The sequence below is a fragment of the Myodes glareolus genome, chromosome 7 (assembly GCF_982192425.1).
Source record: "Myodes glareolus chromosome 7, mMyoGla1.1, whole genome shotgun sequence".
In the NCBI taxonomy this organism is placed as follows: Eukaryota; Metazoa; Chordata; class Mammalia; order Rodentia; family Cricetidae; genus Myodes; species Myodes glareolus.
This window is the reverse complement of record NC_142032.1, coordinates 74,073,235-74,092,177: the sequence shown is the minus strand read 5'-3', so window position 1 is coordinate 74,092,177 and position 18,943 is coordinate 74,073,235. Positions and strand designations below refer to the sequence as shown.

General features: G+C 46.5%; 1 protein-coding gene across 13 annotated transcripts in view; it reads right to left on the bottom strand.

The window, feature by feature from the left end:
* Positions 1–18,943, bottom strand: part of Fgfr2 (fibroblast growth factor receptor 2) — a 103,559-nt gene that overhangs the window by 26,307 nt on the left and 58,309 nt on the right. For 4 of the 13 annotated variants that reach the window (XM_087908384.1, XM_087908382.1, XM_087908385.1 and 1 more), the window contains 3 exons: positions 11,537–11,727; positions 10,303–10,450; positions 6,886–7,088 (listed from right to left, as the gene is read on the bottom strand). In XM_087908384.1, coding sequence (XP_087764510.1) covers positions 6,886–7,088; positions 10,303–10,450; positions 11,537–11,727 — 542 coding nt within the window. Of the gene's footprint in view, positions 1–6,885; positions 7,089–9,024; positions 9,170–10,302; positions 10,451–11,536; positions 11,728–18,943 lie in introns of all 13 variants that reach the window. The other 9 variants (XM_048455124.3, XM_085693183.2, XM_085693180.2 and 6 more) reach the window with 3 other exon arrangements.

The following is an 18,943-nucleotide window of genomic DNA, read 5'->3' as shown; positions in this document are numbered from 1 at the left end:
TTTGTGTTTTAGCAGAAGTTCTTTCTTTAACCAAAATATCATTTGGAATAAAATAAGCATGAGCAAAGAGAAAAAGGAAGGTAGAGGTTTGAAAAATATAGACTTCAGTCAGAAAATAGCTAGATCTGTGCCTTCGCCCCTTTCTTGTGCCACTAGGCTGCTGTGTGATGCTTCCACATTCTTCAGTGTGCAAACCCAGTGACCATCCAAGGCCAAGCTGCCCTGGGTCTGGTGGGCTGCATCCTGCTCAGTGGCACTGGGTACTTAAGATCAGAGTCCCAGGTCTGACTTCCAGTTACAACCCGCACTATGTGTGAGTCTCGGGCGGTCTCAGTCCCAGCTCAGAGCTAGCAGGACAGCAGGAAGACAGCAGCTAAGCGGCTGCTGTTGAGCTGGGCCAGCCATAGCTCTTCAGAGTGCCTCGCTGTGTGGGCTTGTTCTGATGCTAGACAGGATACACTTTAATTGCATATCTTATTCGTGAGATGGGACCCTCAGCTGCCAGCCAGGATGGCCTGGGGCTCCAGTGAGGAAGAAATGCAAAGGATGTAGGAGTTAGGGGACAATCCTAAGGCAGAGGAAGGCAAGCTACGGGGTAACACAGTCCTGCTGGTGAATATGACTTTGGGGCTACTGCAAACTGGAGAGATTTACCATCTGGTCTAACAGGAACTGCTCTACGGAGAACCTCTGACCCAGTGGGAATGAACACCAGAACCCTGTGGCACAAGTTTACCATACACACACACACACACACACACACACACACACACACACACACTGCAACAGAGCCTTTCCACGAGGTTTTAATGTGAACATGTTTCAAAATGGAAAACAGAAAAAAAAAATTTAAAAAACACGGAAGAAAAAACCTTGACAGTCTTTGCTGTAGCCCTTGCTACTAACGTATAAAACTGTGTTTATGTGGGGGAGTTTTGTTCACTATAAAGTGCAGATTCAGATTCAGTGCACAAGCCTGGGAAATACCTTTGTAAAAAAAAAAAACACACACACACACAAAGAGAGAGAAAGGGTAAGAAAATACCCAAAGTGTCTGAACATACAGAACCTGCTCTCGCTGTCTACAGAGGTATATCTTAATTTTATCTTCATGCATTTTACTATACTGTTAAAATCCCCTGTGGGACCGTAAAGTATAACTGGCTTTCTCTTCATTCCCCTTCCTCAGAAACTCAACCTGTCTGGAGGGCTTGGCAGCATCTCCCTCCGTGTTTGAGGGGCTCCTTCCCTATGAATCGAGGCCCCGCCGCCCACCTTGAAAGTCACTCGTTTCCTCCGAACCGTCAGAGGGCTGATTTTATTTCTTTTCTTTCCTTTTTAATTATAACTTACCTCCTCAGATAGTCTTCGGTCCTTAATCTAGAAAACTTCAATCTGGGAGTTTCCCCTTCAATGTGCTTAAAGCCATCCCACTGTTAGAAGTCACTTACAAACAATAAACGCTAGCACTTCAGTAAACGGTTTCCCCCACCCACCCAAATCTTGGCAGGCGGCTTTTTAAAAAGCCGTGCGCTCTTCCCAGTCTCCAGCTCGGCTGCCTTACATGGCGGGATCCCTTCACCACGTGCCATAAATCAAGCTTTTAACTCAGTGTGCTTTTCATATATTTCCATAGTACATGTGGGAGATTAAGGGAGGAAGTGGGTTTTCTCCCCATTTCTTTTTAAAGGGCCACCAAGAAATAGCTGCATCTCTTTACTGTGGATTAAGCAGAACATTCAGAGGGGACCTCACAGACGACAGAGTAGGCAGAAGCAAAGACGAGGCGGTGAGGAATATGTCATGCTTGTCTTTATTCCTGAGGACTGACACATAGCCTTGGACCATAGCCGACTGGAGACACCCTCAGACTCCCAGGCAGTGGGCAGAGCCTTCCACATCAGAACAGAAGCCCAGGGAGCACAAAATTCTGCTAGAAGTCTAGCTCCACACATCTCTACCTATGGCCAAGCAGAAGGCCTGCATCACACCAAGCTTCAGGAGACCTTTAGGGGTGGATTCCCAGCCCCCCCATAACAAAAGTTAGGTAATTACTCGGACTTCTCCTTAAACAGTCCCTACCACACGTGGATGCTTGAACAGCCCACTACAACAACAAAACACTTAGCCCAGAAATTCTATTATACTTGGGCCTCATCAGTAAAGTCCAGGGTAGATCTAGGTCAGAGAAGCATGTCTTTCAGAGGCTGAGAGAAAAGCCAGGCTCAAATGGAGGACAAGGAAGGCAGGAGATTCCTATGAATAAGCAGACTCCACGTGGGGCATCCACAACTATCCAGTTACCCAGATATTTTTGAGAACCAGTACATTGCAGCACTGGGTTGATACATCACAAAGGAGATTCCAGGTCATGGTGTCGAGCTGCCCAGCAGTGAGCAAGTCAGGACTTACGTTCACTGAGTTTGGGATACTCCAAGACCATGAATACATCGCCCTGAGAGTAGCTCTGGAACCAAGGGTTCCTCCATCCCGGCCCTAATGACCATATGCCTCAAAGGCATTACTAAATTTAGTTCTCTGGTTTTCTCAGCTACCCATGTCAGTGGTTGAGGCTGGGAACAGACACCACAGTCCCTTGTGAGACTGGATAGGCTATGGATTCCTCTGGACACGGCCAGCCAACAGCTGATTCTCCATCTTGCCCTATGCAAGCTTCCAGCTTTCAGAGGAAAAGCTGACACACCCTGGGAAACCTTCTCAACAAACAAACATGGCACCCACCGCCTTGAGCAAGGCTTCCTCTGTCCATCTCTATACCCACACTTCCCTGACAAGGGACTTGTGGAAGTAACTAGGCAAATCCCTCCCCTGGGTCTCAGGGCTACACAAAGACCATTTCTCATTGGCCACTGATGGTCCAATCAGCTCACAAGGTGCTTCTCCGGGTTGGCTACAGCCATTTAACACCCTAAGTACCAAGAAGTAAGAGGCAAGTGAGCAGGTGCCTACAAAGTGTTCAGTCCTGGCCTTGGAAGGGACGGATGAATCCTCATTATAGGGAGATCCCACAGGTTTCCTACCTGCTTATAAAGTTACTTTTCTTTCTCCAAGAATCAAAGTATACAAAAACTCTCCCAAAAATCAATATTTACTAAAAAAAAAAGGCTATAAAGAATTTGAAATTAAAAACAAATAAACAAAAAACACTATATCTTTGCCTCAGAAAAATAACATAAAGTGAAATATGTGCTTTAAACATGGGCAGGGCAGGGAAGTAAACATCAAGAAGGAGAAAGAAGGGCTGAGAAGGAGATGGTTCAAAGGGTAAATAGCTTTCCTTGACCTGCAAGCAATCTCTAGGACCTACATTAAAAAAAAGAAAAAAGAAGAAAGCAGGCCCTGGGGCTCACAGGCCAGACAGCCTAGCCGACTTGGCTAGTTCCAGGCCAATGAGTGAGAAACTCTGCCTCGAAAAAACCAAAAGGGGTAGGGAATGGACCACATCTGATGAATGACACCTAAGGTTATTATTTTGCCGCAGCACACATCTGCACACACCTACACATCTGGATGCACGAATGCAGCATGAATAAACACAGCAACAAAGAAAAGGGTGAAACACGTGGAGAGAGCCTGTGAGTCTCCATGCTGTGAAGGTCAAGAATCAAGGCCAGGAAGATCAAACGTGGACGTGGACTCGAAGCTGTATCTTACGGGAGCTCAGGCTAACACAGAACGAAGCACAGCCTCTGAATGCCTGGGAGCACCCGTCCTCCAGACATCTGATTACAGGCTCATCTGTCGCCAGGTAAAAGGCATGCTTGGCATCCCTGTGGTATGCACTCTGTCATTAACCTATCTCCAGGCCTTTGTGGGACTTTTCCCTCCAGCCACAGCCCAATACCCTCTTTATCCAGACACAAGATAAACATCTCCTCCTCCCCGCAGTAGGCTGTGCTTTGGGAAGAGCAGTAGCACACTCTAGAAAATGCTAGGGTCCATCAACACCTCTCCAACCCATTTATCTCCCAGAGACTTATTTATCCAGAGGGCCTGGTACCCACACACTTTTCTTATACAACGTGAACTTGCAGAAATATTTCAAAAGGACCTTGCAGTCAATGGTAAATGGGCAGGCTTTATCTGACATGAAACTGCTCGATTTATTATTAGTAGTATTACTATTAATATTACTATTAAGTATTAGTAAGTAGTATTAGTATTATTGGTGATGATGGGGTTGGGCAGGCCGGGCAAACACTCCACACTCAGCTACAACCCCATCCCAAGAGTCCTGGTTTAGACCCATGCACTAATTTGGGTGCCTGGTTTAAGCTGTGTATTTAGTGAATGACAATGCATGAAAGAGGAGGGAAATGAGAAGAAACCCAAATTTTCCCTTTGGTTGCACAGGGAATATTAGAAGAATGGGGGGGGGCTCAGGGGGAGATGGATAAGGAAGACAGTCATCGGGCCAAAGAGAGAGGAAAACATGATGAACGTGTGTGTCGGGGGACCTCGGGGGCAGCTGCCTTCTTCACAGGAAGCGACAGGAAGAACATGGCAGCCGATGTGAGACTTTTTCTTTAAAAGATGCTGGAGCCAACAAGGTGGCTTCTCAGGTAACAGTGCTCAATACCAAGAGCCCTACCTGCTTGATTCCTTGGAACCACTTCGTGGAGGAAGACCCTGGCTTCCATGGAAGTGGTCCTCTGGTCACCATAGACATGCTATGCCATGTGTATGCCCACATGCAAACACACACACACACACACACACACACACACGTACTGCATAAACAAAAAAAAATGTAAGAAGGGTTTTCTTTAAAAGTGTCATCATTATCACTGGAGAGATAGCCCAGAGATTAAGAGCACTAACTGCTCTCCCAGAGGACCCAAGTTCTAGTCCCAGCACCCACATCAGACAGTTCAAAACTACCTGTAACTCTAGCTACAAGGGATCCAATGCCCTCTCCTGGCAACGCAAGAGTTCCTGCACACACATATACACATACATACACATAAATAAAGATGTATTTTTTAAAATGGTGAATTAATTATGGGCCAAAGGCCTCACTACACCATTACAGATTTCACTTGCTCCTCCTATTATAAAAACAAATAATGGAGATTGGGACATCACTCCCTTTATTTATACCCCCTGTGCCATAGTTACAATGTGGAAGATGTCATGGAAGATGGATGATCAGGGATAACAGATAAGGAGAGGCTATGAAGGGGTGGCTATTCAACCTAATGGCTTAAAGTACCTGGTTAGGTAAGAATTATCTTATGATCGAACTCTCCCAGCAACTCACAGGGCAAGGAATTGACTTCAGCCCCATCTTGCTTCTCTGGTCCCACAAATGACAGTGGTGTCATTCAAAGTAGCAACAGCATTCTCAAGGGCCAGAAGGAACCCACAGGGCCTCTTTGATCCCCACACTCAACACAGTTGGTCATTGGCTGCATCTGATACACGCTTCTACCTCAAGCCTCTGCAAGAAATACCTGTTGGGAATGAGGCCCCAGAGTTGACCAGGACCCGCTCAGCCTGTAGTGTGAAGCAGGGTTGAGAACAGCCAGGCCTGTGTCAAAGCCACTACTGGCCAGCTGATTCCCAGTTCCTTCTAGAACCTTGTTCACCAGAAAGGACCTTGCTAGCTGAAGGTAGAATTAGGTCAAATCCAGAGATTCTTAAAAGTGTCCCCTGAGGAAGTGTTTAAAATGAAGGCTTCCAGATCCAGTCAAGATCTACTGAATAAGAATCTCAAAGACTAACGAATATGAATCTTAACAAACATCTCCGGGTTCTACTAAGATGCACAGTGGGACACAGCCAGTATGGGCCATTTCAATTTCTACCTGAAAAATAATGAGTCTTATCAGAATCAAGTTCTAAATCCTTTCTGAAAGATTTGCATCCACACACCCTGGCTCTGAGCCTCCATGAACAAGCAGAGAAGAAGTCAAACATTTCCTTTCCCATCCACTTTTGAAGGGCTTTGTTTCCTGACACAGTGAAGGTTCCATCTAGCCTCACTTCCCCCAAAGCTAGCCATCAAAGACCAAGCTCAGGGTTAAAGGTAACTTTCCCCCTGTTCCATATAACAATCATCTTATCTGGGGGCTGGGGAAATGGCTCAGTAGTTAATGAGGGCTTGCTGCTCTTCTAGAGGACCGGAGTTCAACTCCCATGACTCATGTCAGGAAGCCGTCAGCTGCCTGAAACTCCAGCACTGGAGGATCTGACGCCTTCTTCTGGCCTTCACAGGCACCTGAACACATGTGTTTATAACATGTGCACGCACACACACATGCACGCACATACATAAAATCTTATCACTGAATCGCTAGCCACACCTATAACCTATAGGCAAGGTTATATAAGCGTACAATGCTATTTTAAAAACCAGACAGATTCAGCCAAAACCCAGTTTAGAAGAAACCGCAGTCTACTCTCATGTAAGCGGTAGTTCAGTTGAACCTTCTAACTGTATATTTCTGATCTCTACTTGAAACAATAAAGCAAAGGAAACGGAAGTCTCTTTCTTGCCATGGCAAAAGCGCCATCTGAATATCCTAGCCTGGCTCCCAAAGAGGCAACGTATCCCAGACACTGCTGATCTTCCGACAGACTCCTGTCCTTGAATCTTACCACCAACCCCCAGGACAGGGCTTCCAGAGAAACTGCCCCTCCCTAAGAGCAACTCTGACTTGCACCCTACTGTGCTTTCTTCCTTTAAAATTAGACCCCACCCACCCACCCCAGAGCAGCACAGTGATCTGAGGCTCTAAGTTCCTAACAGGCTATGCCCCCTGTGCTGAAGTTCACAGAAGTTAGAGGGGGAAATCAAGGCGGAGGAAAAGCTGGCTGGGTGGTAAAGGGGAGTAAGTTTCTTCAAACTCTTTATCTACTTTCTGTTACCTGTCTCCGCAGGGGGATGCGCTTGGTCAGTTTGTGCACAGCCGGCTGGCTGCTGAAGTCCGGCTTCTTGGTCGTGGTCTTCATTCGGCACAAGATAACTGTCACCACCATGCAGGCGATTAAGAAGACCCCTATGCAGTAAATAGCTATTTCCAGGTAATCTGGTGAAGCTGTGATCTCCTTTTCTCTCACCGGCGCTAGATTGCAGATCACAGAATAGGAACAAAATGAGTGGGCCATAGAGTTAGGATACCAGAGGGATGCATCATAACGTAGTTAACGGAATCACTCCAAAGGCCAACTAGGGCTTCCCCATCAATAAGTCAATGCAGAAGGATATTCAGGGGGCACAATAGCCGTGTGCCTCCTGCTTGGGCCTCTCCAAATGCTAACAAAGAGTCAAGGGCTCCTCAGTTAATCACCACAGCCCAGATAGCCACTTTCTCTAGCCTCAAAAGGCATCTCTTTGACCAGTGCGTAGCTGATACCAAATTATAATGGGAGATTAAAAGGCCACATTCTGTGAGGCCCCTGGACAGAGCAGAACACCCAGTTCTCCACTACAGGAAGCTCTGGCGATGTCACTGCTACACATAAACCAAACTGAGAATTGTTCAAAAGAAGCATGTCCACTTTGTTTCTAAGGAGATGGGGACGATGCTTCACTGTTCCTAAGGGAAGCACTTCAAGGGAAGGCTCAATGGGGCCCCAGAGGACCACAGCTCCACACGGGGTTCACAGCCATCACACAGGCTGGCCCACTACGTTTTGGTGAGTCCCTTCATACAGTTCACAATATTATCCAATTAAATAATCAGATGCATCAACTGGGAGACAGTCACATATATAATATCTAATAATCACTAAAATGTTTGTATATCAAGTTACATTAACTTGTTACTGAACCTTTAAAACACATAGCACCGCATATGGGTAGAGAGGAGACTGACTTGGCACGTTCTTTTGTCAACTCTATCGGCCCCTCCTTGGTCCTCAGATGGTCCGGCTACAAGCAGTGCATTCCCAAACGGTATTATACTCAAGCTGCATTTCCTAAGGGAACGGTGCTACCAGGCAAATTGGTGAAGAAGTGCCAGTTGGGCACTTACAGAGCACAGCATTGCAGTATAAGCAAGCTCAACAGGAGAGGCATTGCTGTTTCGATAACAAACACTCACAGAGCAGATTCATAACCAAAGGGAAGATGGGTGCAATGGTTATTATTTTAGAGTTTATATATTTTAATCAGAAAAACTACTATCTGCAAAGACTCTCCAAAACTCTCAGCAGCACAGCACAAAATAAAACGATCGATTTACTTTTTTTTTTTACAAGCCATAAAACAAGCATGCAGTACGTATGGTCCTCTAGAAACAGGGCATTAATAACTGGAGTAGACAAGCGTCATGAGCCGCGATATACGGTCTATGCAGCTTTCCAAAGAAAATGCGAGGCAGTGCATGAGCGAGGGCAGTAGGACTAGAACAGAGGCATGGGTTAGAGACTCAGACAGCAAGGGGCTTCGTTGATGTTGATTTCTCTAGAAGGCAGAAATAACATCAAGCCCGAGACGGCCGAGGCATGCGCTGCAGTCAAAGCAAACTGAAAGTCCACCCTAGCGAGGCATGCAGCAAGCCACCGGATTCCCAAGGTAACACACTGCTTCTGCACACCTGCATCCTGAGGGGCTTCCCAGGCACCCCGATCTACGTCTATCTGTACTCAAATGAAATGTAACCAAGGTGGACCGAGAGGCATCAAACCACACAGGGGATTTTTAGCAAAGTGAAATTTGCAATGGGGAAAAAGATGACTTTGAATTTCACAAGTAATTTTGACTTCCTTCTGAGGAGTAGCTCATTGAGTCATCAGCTTAGGGATTCACTGAAATTACGAGATCCCTTTGGGTTTTAAAGGTGAAATTTTACTCGACATACGAGTATGGGATCTTCTTGTATATGAATAGCTAAGGCAGTTTCTTATCCCTGGGGGGGTCACTTTGAATCTCTATTTTCTTTGCATCTTTATGCAAGAGATAAAAGGGGCTATTTCTAAGAACAGAAGCTGTGTTAATTTTTATAGCAATCAACCAAGAAAAGAGAAAAACCCACGGAGAGAAAGAGCAGTATGTACCTGGCAGAACTGTCAACCATGCAGAGTGAAAGGATATCCCAATAGAATTACCCGCCAAGCACGTATATTCCCCAGCATCCTCAAAAGTTACATTCCGAATATAGAGAACCTCAATCTCTTTGTCCGTGGTGTTAACACCGGCAGCCTAGAAAACAAAGGAAGCGAGAAAAAGGCTAGACATAGGAATGATTGTGGAGGGGGCCTTGGAACCAAGAGGCCTCGTACCAGCGGCTCCAGGGGGTGCCGGCCATCAGGAGATTCCGACTGCAGCCCATCCACAAAGCCCACAACCGAGAGACACTGGCCAGCTCACCTCTGCAGGCCCGTCACCACACCGGCGTCACCACCTAGACATGCATGCAATTGAACACATGGAAAAATGAGCCCACAGAGTTCTCTGACTGTTTTCGCTTGGATTTGCGGGGTAGTTTTTCCAAAAAAGTTTGTGGCCCAGAGGGGCTAATCTGGGTTCTGGTCCTGTTGGATGCAAACTCCCACTGTGAGAAAAAGGAAGGTTCTGGGCGTGATGGAGCAGAACATGGCTGATAAGCTGTGAGATAGTCGGCTCACACATTCCTTGGGCTCCATGGGAACCGAGGTGGGAGGTTATCTTAGCAGAGTTTGGTTAATTTCTCTAGGGCTAAAATTACCCTGTCTAACAGAAAAACTGGAATTTTTTTTGTTTCCTTTTTTAATATGAATGTGTGAATGTGACTACGGTAAGTGAAACTCCACCTTCTACTTCAGTATCACAGAGCCACACATTCACGAGAAGATTACCAGCCTCCAGTGCTGGATAGGACTGGCTATGGAATCAACACAAACAAACCAAAGTTTAGTTGGGTGAATCCTATCATGCGAGCATTTCTCTACATGACCAGTGTAAAAAGCAATGTGAGTCCTGCCTAATAGACAGATACTGCAGACTCAACGCATGCAAACTCGAGGCTCACATGGTACTCAGACAGTGATCCCAGGAAGGATGCAGTCCAAACACGACAGACCAGAAAGGAGGGCTGGAAAACCGGGTGGGGGTGGACGATAATCTTCAAGCACTTTGAACATTGTGGGCATTTTTCCATGGCTGCTGGCGTGGTGCCAGCTGCACCACCAAAGAAAGATCATTATAAATACACCAAGGCCACAAGAGTTATTCTAGAGGCTGCCTGCTGCCTCCCAAAGCACCGAGTCTTTTCAACTTCCATATCCAGTTTTCTTTTAAAAAAACAAAAAACAAAAAAAAACAAAAGCAAAACACAAACACAAAAGCGTTGTTACCTTGCTGTTTGGGCAGGACAGTGAGCCAGGCAGACTGGTTGGCCTGCCCTATATAATTGGAGACCTTACATATATATTCCCCAGCATCCATCTCCGTCACATTGAACAGAGCCAGCACTTCTGCATTGGAGCTATTTATCCCCGAGTGCTAGAACAGACATAGGAAAACAATATAACGGCCAACCGGGAAGAACTCGGTGCTGTCTATGGTCCCACCACCAACACACCACAAGAAAACAATCTCCATTAATTACTTCTAAAAGGCTGTGGGTGGGGGAGGAACAAAATGAGTCGAGCGGTGGCGAAGAGCAGTAATCTGATAGTGTAGGGGGGGAAAGGGCGAACAGTCGGTGGGGTGAGTGTTGCTCTCCAGGCTGGCCGGCTTTCTCCAGCACTTTGGATCCTGGGTATGGCTGGCTAGAGAGAAGACTTATTGGTTGTGAGTTCTTCATTCGCCCCCTGTCGTTCCTACGGTTGTACAGGAAGACTGTTCTTAGTAAGTACACCCCTGTAAGCATGGTAGACAGGCAGGCATGGCTTAGAACTGACAACACAGACCGAGCTCACCATGCTGGAGGGGAAGCTAGACCTGGAGACTAACGAGGCTGAAGCCACAAAAATGGGAACTTGAGGAAGGAAAAAAAACCTGTCTTTTAAGGATAAATACAAAGAGAAGGGACTTCTCCTCACTCATCATTTTACAGGTGCAGAAAGAAGACCACACAAAAAATCACAAAAAGGTGAGAGAGAATGTTTTGAAAAAGAAAATTACTGTTCCTAAAAGATAGCTACTAAAATTTGATTCTAATAAATATGACATCAAACATCATAACATGTAAAACAATATCAGAATAACATTGGCACAGTGTCTAGAGCTTGTCAGTTATTTCCATCTATTCCATCCCCTTTACTCTGCACACTGCCTTGCAAGCTGTACCTCCGACCCCGGTTTTAAAGACATACCATCTGGCTAACCCTCACTAGCATCTCCTGGAAGACCTCAGGGCTGACCAAAACAGCTGAATCCACCAATTGCATAGGAGCAATTCCCCTACTCCACAGCCCCCTTCAGAACTATTACTAGCAGGCCTGGTGGCTACTATTTGCTTAACACACTCTACTGACTAGCCCATAAAGAGACCAATCTCTGAAATCCAACAGGAAATCAAAGAATCTGTCCGAAACCCCAAGGGAGCCCTCACTGTAGGCCCCTTGGGGTCCAGAAAGTTCTCACCTTCAGGACCTTGAGGTAGGGCAGTCCATCGGGCCCATATTTACTGCCGTTCTTTTCAACATGCTTGATCCACTGGATGTGGGGCTGGGCGTCACTATAAACTTTGCAGACGAACTCCACGTCCCCTCCGACCACCGCAGAGGCATTTGCAGGCAGTCCAGCTTGGAGGATGGGCCGGTGTGGTGATCGCTCTGACGGAGAGAGGTGATGGGAGGGGGAGAGAAAGCAATAAATGAGTTGTGTTGTCCAGGAGGCTGTTGGGGAACTCAAGCCAAAAAGGCCTCCTGTCTGCTGGCTGACTCCTTTGGAATAACACGGGGGGCCCCATGCACAACTCAAACGACTTCAAAGCGGATCGCTGGAGCACACCCCTTGTAAAGGGTACTTATTTACAGAATTCAGAAAAGCATGCACTACACTGCAAGTTACAAGCTACCTAGTGAACGAGGGGAAATTCTTTACTTCAGCCATCTGTGAGTCGGATGGAGCTGGTGGAAGGAAGCTTACTCACTTATTTGGCTTGAGATCATACCCAGATTCACTTTGAACGTAAGTTAGACAGCATGGGCATGTGACATGGCTAACTCGTCAGGTCACACAGAATATCAAGTGAGGTTCTTCTATGCATGGTCTCTCCCAGTTCATTGCTAAGAGGGTCTGGGAAGTCCGATACCCCCCACTTTAAAAAGTAAATTGTAAATAATGCCCCAAGTGAGGTTAAAACCAAACTAACTGGATCCCTCTATTTTTATCATGATGTAGACGTCATTCCGTGGTCTTCAGTTGTTTATTTATTTGACAAGTACCAAGTGTCACCATGTGCCAGGTACCCGATGTATATACGTAGATATTCCTTAGCTTTCTCAGGTGTGGCACTAAAGAAACACAGGGACAGACCCGTTTTCGGGCTGAGTTTCACACTATCCGAAGGAACCCCACGGGAAGATGCTTGGTCTTTCTAGCCTCAGAGAAGAATCTCAACAAAGCACACTCCTCCTCATCTTACACCAGAAGGTTCCTCTCTAGACGAGAGGTGGTCTCAGCAGAAATCCAGAGAGGAACTGGGTCAGGTGTGTTGGCAACTATATGAGGTGCCTCAAGAAACTAAGCAATAGCCAACTAAAAATGGACTAAGAACTTTCTCCAAAGACATGCAAATGGCTAACAAGCCGTTGGAATGATGCTTAACATTTGTAATCATTAGGAAAATGCAAATCAAAACTATCATTTAAAACGTAATAAGACCAGAACTATTGAGGGCCTGGAGGGTGAGTGAGGCCCTGTACCACTTTCTGTACTAGGGTAAGGTATAGGAAGTCTGAAGTAAAAACCAAAGCAAGTCATCTGATCCAGCAACCCTCACCTCAGTGACGATCAGAGAGAAACACATGTATCACAGAACTAATCACAACTACCAAGATTTTAATTTGATCAACAGAAGATTGGGTAAAATAAAAACTCTGGTCTCTATAGACGATGGAAAAACTGCCTTGAAAAGAAGGGAATCGTGCAATTTGATGCCGAAGGACAGCAGGAATGGACCCGGAGGACACTGTGCTAGACAAAAATTCATCAGTCATTGGACAAATACTGTTTGACCCCACTTCTGGGAGGGACATAAAACTCTCAATTTCATATACCAAAGGAATGGAATAGTGGTGGCCAGGGATGGAGAAGAGAGGGAAAGGAGAGGCTAATCACAGAATATACTTTCAGCCATGTAAGATGAAGACATTCGAGAGATCTGGTCTACCTCTGACTGAAGCTAAGGTTAACGCTACATTAGGAGTCCATCACATGACTGTTCTTACAACAGTGAAATGAATGGCTGAATGAAGAAATGAATGAATAATCGAGTGAACAAGAAAGAATTCACAGGCTGGGCTGCTTTTGATCTCAAACACAAAAGCACCATAATTACAAATTTACTGGAACCTTCCCCACAGCAGCTCTACCAATGGCCACATGCCATCCAGTTACCAATCCCTTCACAAATGCACGCTGATACACTCCAACACTTCCCCTTTCCTCTTTCTCACCATGAGTTCCACTGTGCCAGCTTAACAAAGGCAGTTCAGACAGAGCTGGGCCTGGTGGCACACATCTTTCGTCTCGGCACTTGGGAGGCAGAGGCAGGTGGATCTCTGTGAGGTCGAGGCCAGCCGGGTCTACAGAGTGAGTTCCAGCCAAGGCCGCAATGGTAAGACCTTGCCTCATAACAACAACAAAAAATAGTTAAGAGAAACAAGGAGAACGCCTACATACCAGCCCAACAAGGGCCCCATGTTTGAGGTTCCCTGTGCACTGGGCTGGACGCAGCAAACTAGAATGATAGATCTCTAAGTCTTTTTGTATCGGGGCCTTCCCGATGAAAATATCATCCTGTGGAATTTGCTGAACCAGAGCCAGACCATTTACAAACTGACTCTGCTCCATAAGCCTGTTGCTGGCCCTTAAAGAGCTTTGTAAAAAGAAAGAAAAAGTTTGACCACATTTCATTCAGGAATCTTCCATCACTTCATAGACACCTACATTTCCATACAATAAAGATAAGAATTTCCGAGCCCCCCACAAAGAGTCATTCATCTGCTCCTTTATCACCCACGTGGGTTGAGCGAAGCACAGAGAAGCTGGATTAGGAAAAAAAAAAGTCTCAAAGCTTCATTTCTTCACACATCACAGGGAACTCTCTACTCTTGGGGATGGTGTACTGCTTCTAGGATGGACCAGAGGGACTTGTGTGCCACCGGGAATAAATGGAGTCTGCTTTAATCCCAGCTGGGCCCATTGATGCGGGAAGTCCCCTCATGCATGTCTCCTCTGCCTTCACCAAGCCTATGTCCCAGGAGTTCTACCAGCAGGATGGAAGCCCTCGGCTGGGCTGGTGGCTGCTCATTCCTACCCGTCAAATATCAAGGTCAGCTCCTTCTCATAAAAGAAGGAACTGTAGGGCTGAGGTCATGGCTCTGTCAATCAAGCAGCTTCTACATAAGCTTGAGGGTCTGAGTTCAAGCCTCTAGACAATACATTTTAAAAGTTAGGGGTGACAGCACGTGCCTGAGAGAAACTGGAGAAGTAGAGAGCAGAGGGTCCTTGGAATGCCACGGCCTGCCTCAACAAATCTGAGTTCCTGGTTCAGTGAGAGACTAAGGAACAAGAGTCTCTAGCCTCTACAAATGTATACACATGTGTACCTACACACACACACACACACACACACAGACACACACGCAACACAAACACACACACACAAATAGGTGTTTGTGCAGATATCTTAGAGGCCAGAGGAAGGCACTGCATCCCCCGAAGCTGGAGTTACAGTCAGTTGTGCCCCATCATAAGTTCTAGGAATTGAACTTGGGGGTCCTCGGTAAAAGCAACATACACTCTTAGCCATCAAGCGCCCCCCCCCAGATCCAAGGAAGAAATTTTTAAGTATCAGTTCATTCCTTGCCTTGCTTTTCCAGTTTTGCATTCACAAACATGCTTTTGTGCATGTATGCACACATGTGCACGTGTGTGCATGAGCGGTACCCCTATTGACCGTCTTTCTCTAGAAACGGAAGTACTACAGGATCTCTAAGGTTCTGAGCTAGATTGACTGAATTTCACGGCAAGCCTTTTTCCTCAGCCGTACTTGTTTCTAATAAACGGTCTCACTGCAAACACTACACACGTAATACCAAATAACACTGCCCGTGAACAAGGAGTGCTTTCAGAGCACAACATCTCCTCCCGAGCCAGCCCTGGGCAGGGAATCCGTCGCTGGGGTAACAGTGGCAGGGCCTGGTCCAGGGCTTGCAGTCTTGTTTTACTTGTGGTCAAAGGGCTGCTGAGCTCCGGCTATTAAGTTATTCCAAGCTATCCGGACTATTTTCACCCAAAGGGAAAAAAGAGACCTTTGCAATGGTTCACTGTTATTGCATGTGCAAATTACAGTGAGCCGAATGTTAGAGCTCACAGTCTTGAATTCACCTTTTCAAATTTTCTCACCTCATGTGAAATAACCTCCTAACTACTCCCTCTCCCCTCTCAGCTCTTTCTCACTTTGGGCAGAAAAACTGCAAGTACGGGTGCTGTGTAATAGAAACCTTACACCGTCGCCCCCAAACTTCTTACAGCTGTGCTCAGTATAAAATGAAACCTCAGAGAATGTTATTTAAAATGTTTTTAAAAAGTCAGTAGGCCTCATGTTTCATTTCTCCACACCAGGCTTTGATTTCCTTTGCAACCTTAGTCTCTGCCCTTAAACAAGTCGAAGAATGAGGCCTGAAACTTCTTGGCAAAGGACCCAGGATGCCAGCTTCTGCCAAGTACCATGCTCCTCTTCTCATCCTCCTCAACCATCGATCTTCCACTGGTGTCCGTGGACCCTTACCAACAGCGATGGGGCTGCCAGGGTGCACACCTGGGATCCCAGCACTCAGAAGCCCGAGAGAGAGAGGAGGACCACAAATCCAAGGTCAACGTGGGCTACATAGTGAGTCCTTGTCAAAAAAAATAATAATAATAAAGACAACAGCCACCAGGAAGTTGGATAAAAATAAAAATAGGTGGAGAACTTCTGAAAAGTTGGGGTGCAGGAAAGTCAGATGAGGAAGCTTGGCAAAGCAGGTGGCCTTTCCTGTGGGTATAGGGGAAGAGGGTGAGGGCCCCAGAATGACAGTCCTCAAATAGCTTCCCTGAACCTCAAGTAGCCTCAAACAAATCAAGGCCCACAGGTCTGCGACTTTCCACAGCGCCCTGCAATGAAAGGGTTAGTCTGAATTATTTCTGGATGAGAGATCGGCGCCCAGTGCTGGCTCAGCTCTTCTAAGTGACAACCAGGATCACATCTCCTCCAGTAGGCAGGATTTACAGGGCGAGGCAAGCTTCTCCTATAGCATGGTGAACTCGCAGACATTATAGAAAACACATTTTTTTCTCTTTCCAGGGGAGTGAAATAAATACGCGGAAGGCAGAGAGGCTGACGGGCAGCTTACCTCTATTTCCTGACTGCCGTTTAAACAGTTACAATTTGGACTTACAGGTTTGTAGATATGTGGACCCGAAGGGGGGAGGGGGAAAGAGGGGGAGGCTTTCAAATAACCATTTGAGGTTACTGTGTGAATTTCAAATTAAGCCACAATGGAAAAGCAGTCTAAAGTGTGCGGCTGGGGCCGATGGGACAGTTGGCCGCAGCTCTGGAATGAGGTTCCTCTGAATAAATGCTTAGGAAATACAGACTGGAGTGCTTTAAAAAAAAAGAAAGAAAAATACATGCCCTCCCTCCTGTCTCTCCCTCACTCTTGCCCTGGCCCCCTTGCTTCAAGTGTCCACTTCACTATAGCAGAAAGTCCCGCTGCTGAGAAACTAAATAGACACATTAACTCTTAAGCCTTGTTCTGGAGCTGGGAGCCAAGACCCAGCCACAGAGGGTAGGACAACAGCCTGCTTCATTCCAAAGTAATTATGGAGCTGGGGGGAAGGGGGGAAATACCTGAGTGACGAAAAATAAATCTTTGTTAATTGACCATTGAAGCGTTCTAACATGTCAGGACTCCTCCGGACAGGATGATAGGTCGGCCTGAAGAGGCCTGCAAGTTCTTCTGGGACAGAGTAGAGGTCGCCTGTCTTCAGGCGCAGCAAACAGGTAGCTCAGAGATCAGAGAAGGACCGGGCTCTTAAATCACACCTATAAATTAATCAAGCCCAGAGTCCCTGGCTTCCCGGCATGTCCTGGTATTCTGAGTTTTTCTCCTCAAAAGTTAAGCAGCACTTATCACAGGAAGGAAGGAAGGAAGGAAGGAAGGAAGGAAGGAAGGAAGGAAGGAAGGAAGGAAGGAAGGAAGGAAGGAAGGAAGGAAGGAAGGGGAAAGAAGGAAAAGTTGAGAGTTACTTTCTTTGAAGTATGCCTGAAGCATCCCCAGGAAGGCCCTCGAAGCAGCCAGTGCCCTCTTAAACAACTCATTCATTCAAGAAGTATAGATAACTTTGCCTGCTCTGTCTTTAAATTGAAATCAAATTTTAATTGCCCTTCTTCCAAACTGGCAGTTTCTTAGCAACTGCAAAGGGCTGAACAGAGAAAAGAACGCTCTGTGATTTGGAAGACACGTGAAAACAAGAGAGAGTTCTTTTCCTAAAGCCAGCCTGGCTTTTCTCTCAACAATAGGCGGTGGCTGATTTTGCTGCATGAGAATGCCCTAAACCAGCTCATGAGGCATGGCTATTAGGGAAGGCAGTCATCAAAGCCGCTCGTTCACGGATGTTCAGGGCCCAGAAACCTGCTAAAGGCCTCATGCTCATTACAATCAGCAGAATGAGTTCACTGCCCTGTCAGGCCTCTGCTGACACAGCCACACCAGACGGGCTCAAGCCAGTTGGATTCTGAGTTTTGTTTTCCCTAAGCTTTTCCCAGCCCCCAAATATCAGCGCAAAAGATGGCCAGAACTAAAAATGATCAACAGAGGAAGGTAGTCCGGAGCTGGGATCAAGGGAGCACTGCACTTTCAGAATGAGTGCTGGGGCCCAGGACAGGATATTAGTGCATAGTCCTTCCCCACCACGTCCCCCCCCCCCATAGCTCTGGATGTCCTGGAACTCCCTGAGTAGACTAGGCTGGCCTTGAACTCACAGAGATTTGCCTGTCTCTGTCTCCTGAATTATTATTCTATTTTAAATGTGGGGCCCTGCTCTGCAGCCTGAGTTGGGCTTGAACTCACGACCCTCCTACCTTGGCTTCTCAAGTGTTAGGCACCACTAGGTCCAGGGCTCTTTATTACTTTTTTCCTTCTTTTCTCTTTTCATCTCTCTTTTCTCGTGTGCACACACACCCGTGCATGCAGGTGCACACTTCCATGTGGCGGCCAGAGGTCAGTACTGGGTGTGTCTCCCTTGGCTACTCTCTCCCTTAGTTTTATGTTACTTATTATCATGTGTATGATGTATGTGGAGAGTGCACACTTGCCACACAGCACTGAGTACAGCTGGTTCTCTCCTTGCACATTCTGTGGCTTCCAAGGGTAGATGTCGGGCCACCACCATAATCACTGAACCATCTCAGCAGACCTTCCCCCTGAGGTCTGAGACAGGCTCTCACTGACCTGGGTTGCGTGGTCGGCAAACCCAAGGTCTTCCTGTCTCCCCAGACTGTTTGCATGGCTACTGGGGATCTAAACTCACACCCTCATGTCCATACAATAAGCAACTTTACGCACTGAGCCCTCTCCCCAACCCCTTCCAACTCCTGCATCACTTTAAAAAAACATTTATTTTCATTATCTTTAAGGGTATGAGCGGTAGGAAGGTTCAAAGTATGTACACTTCAGAGCTCAGAGACATTGGATCTTGTAGAGCTTGAGTTATGAGCAGTTGTGTTTCTCTGTGTAGCCCTGGCTGTCCTGGAACTCACTTTGTAGACCAGGTTGG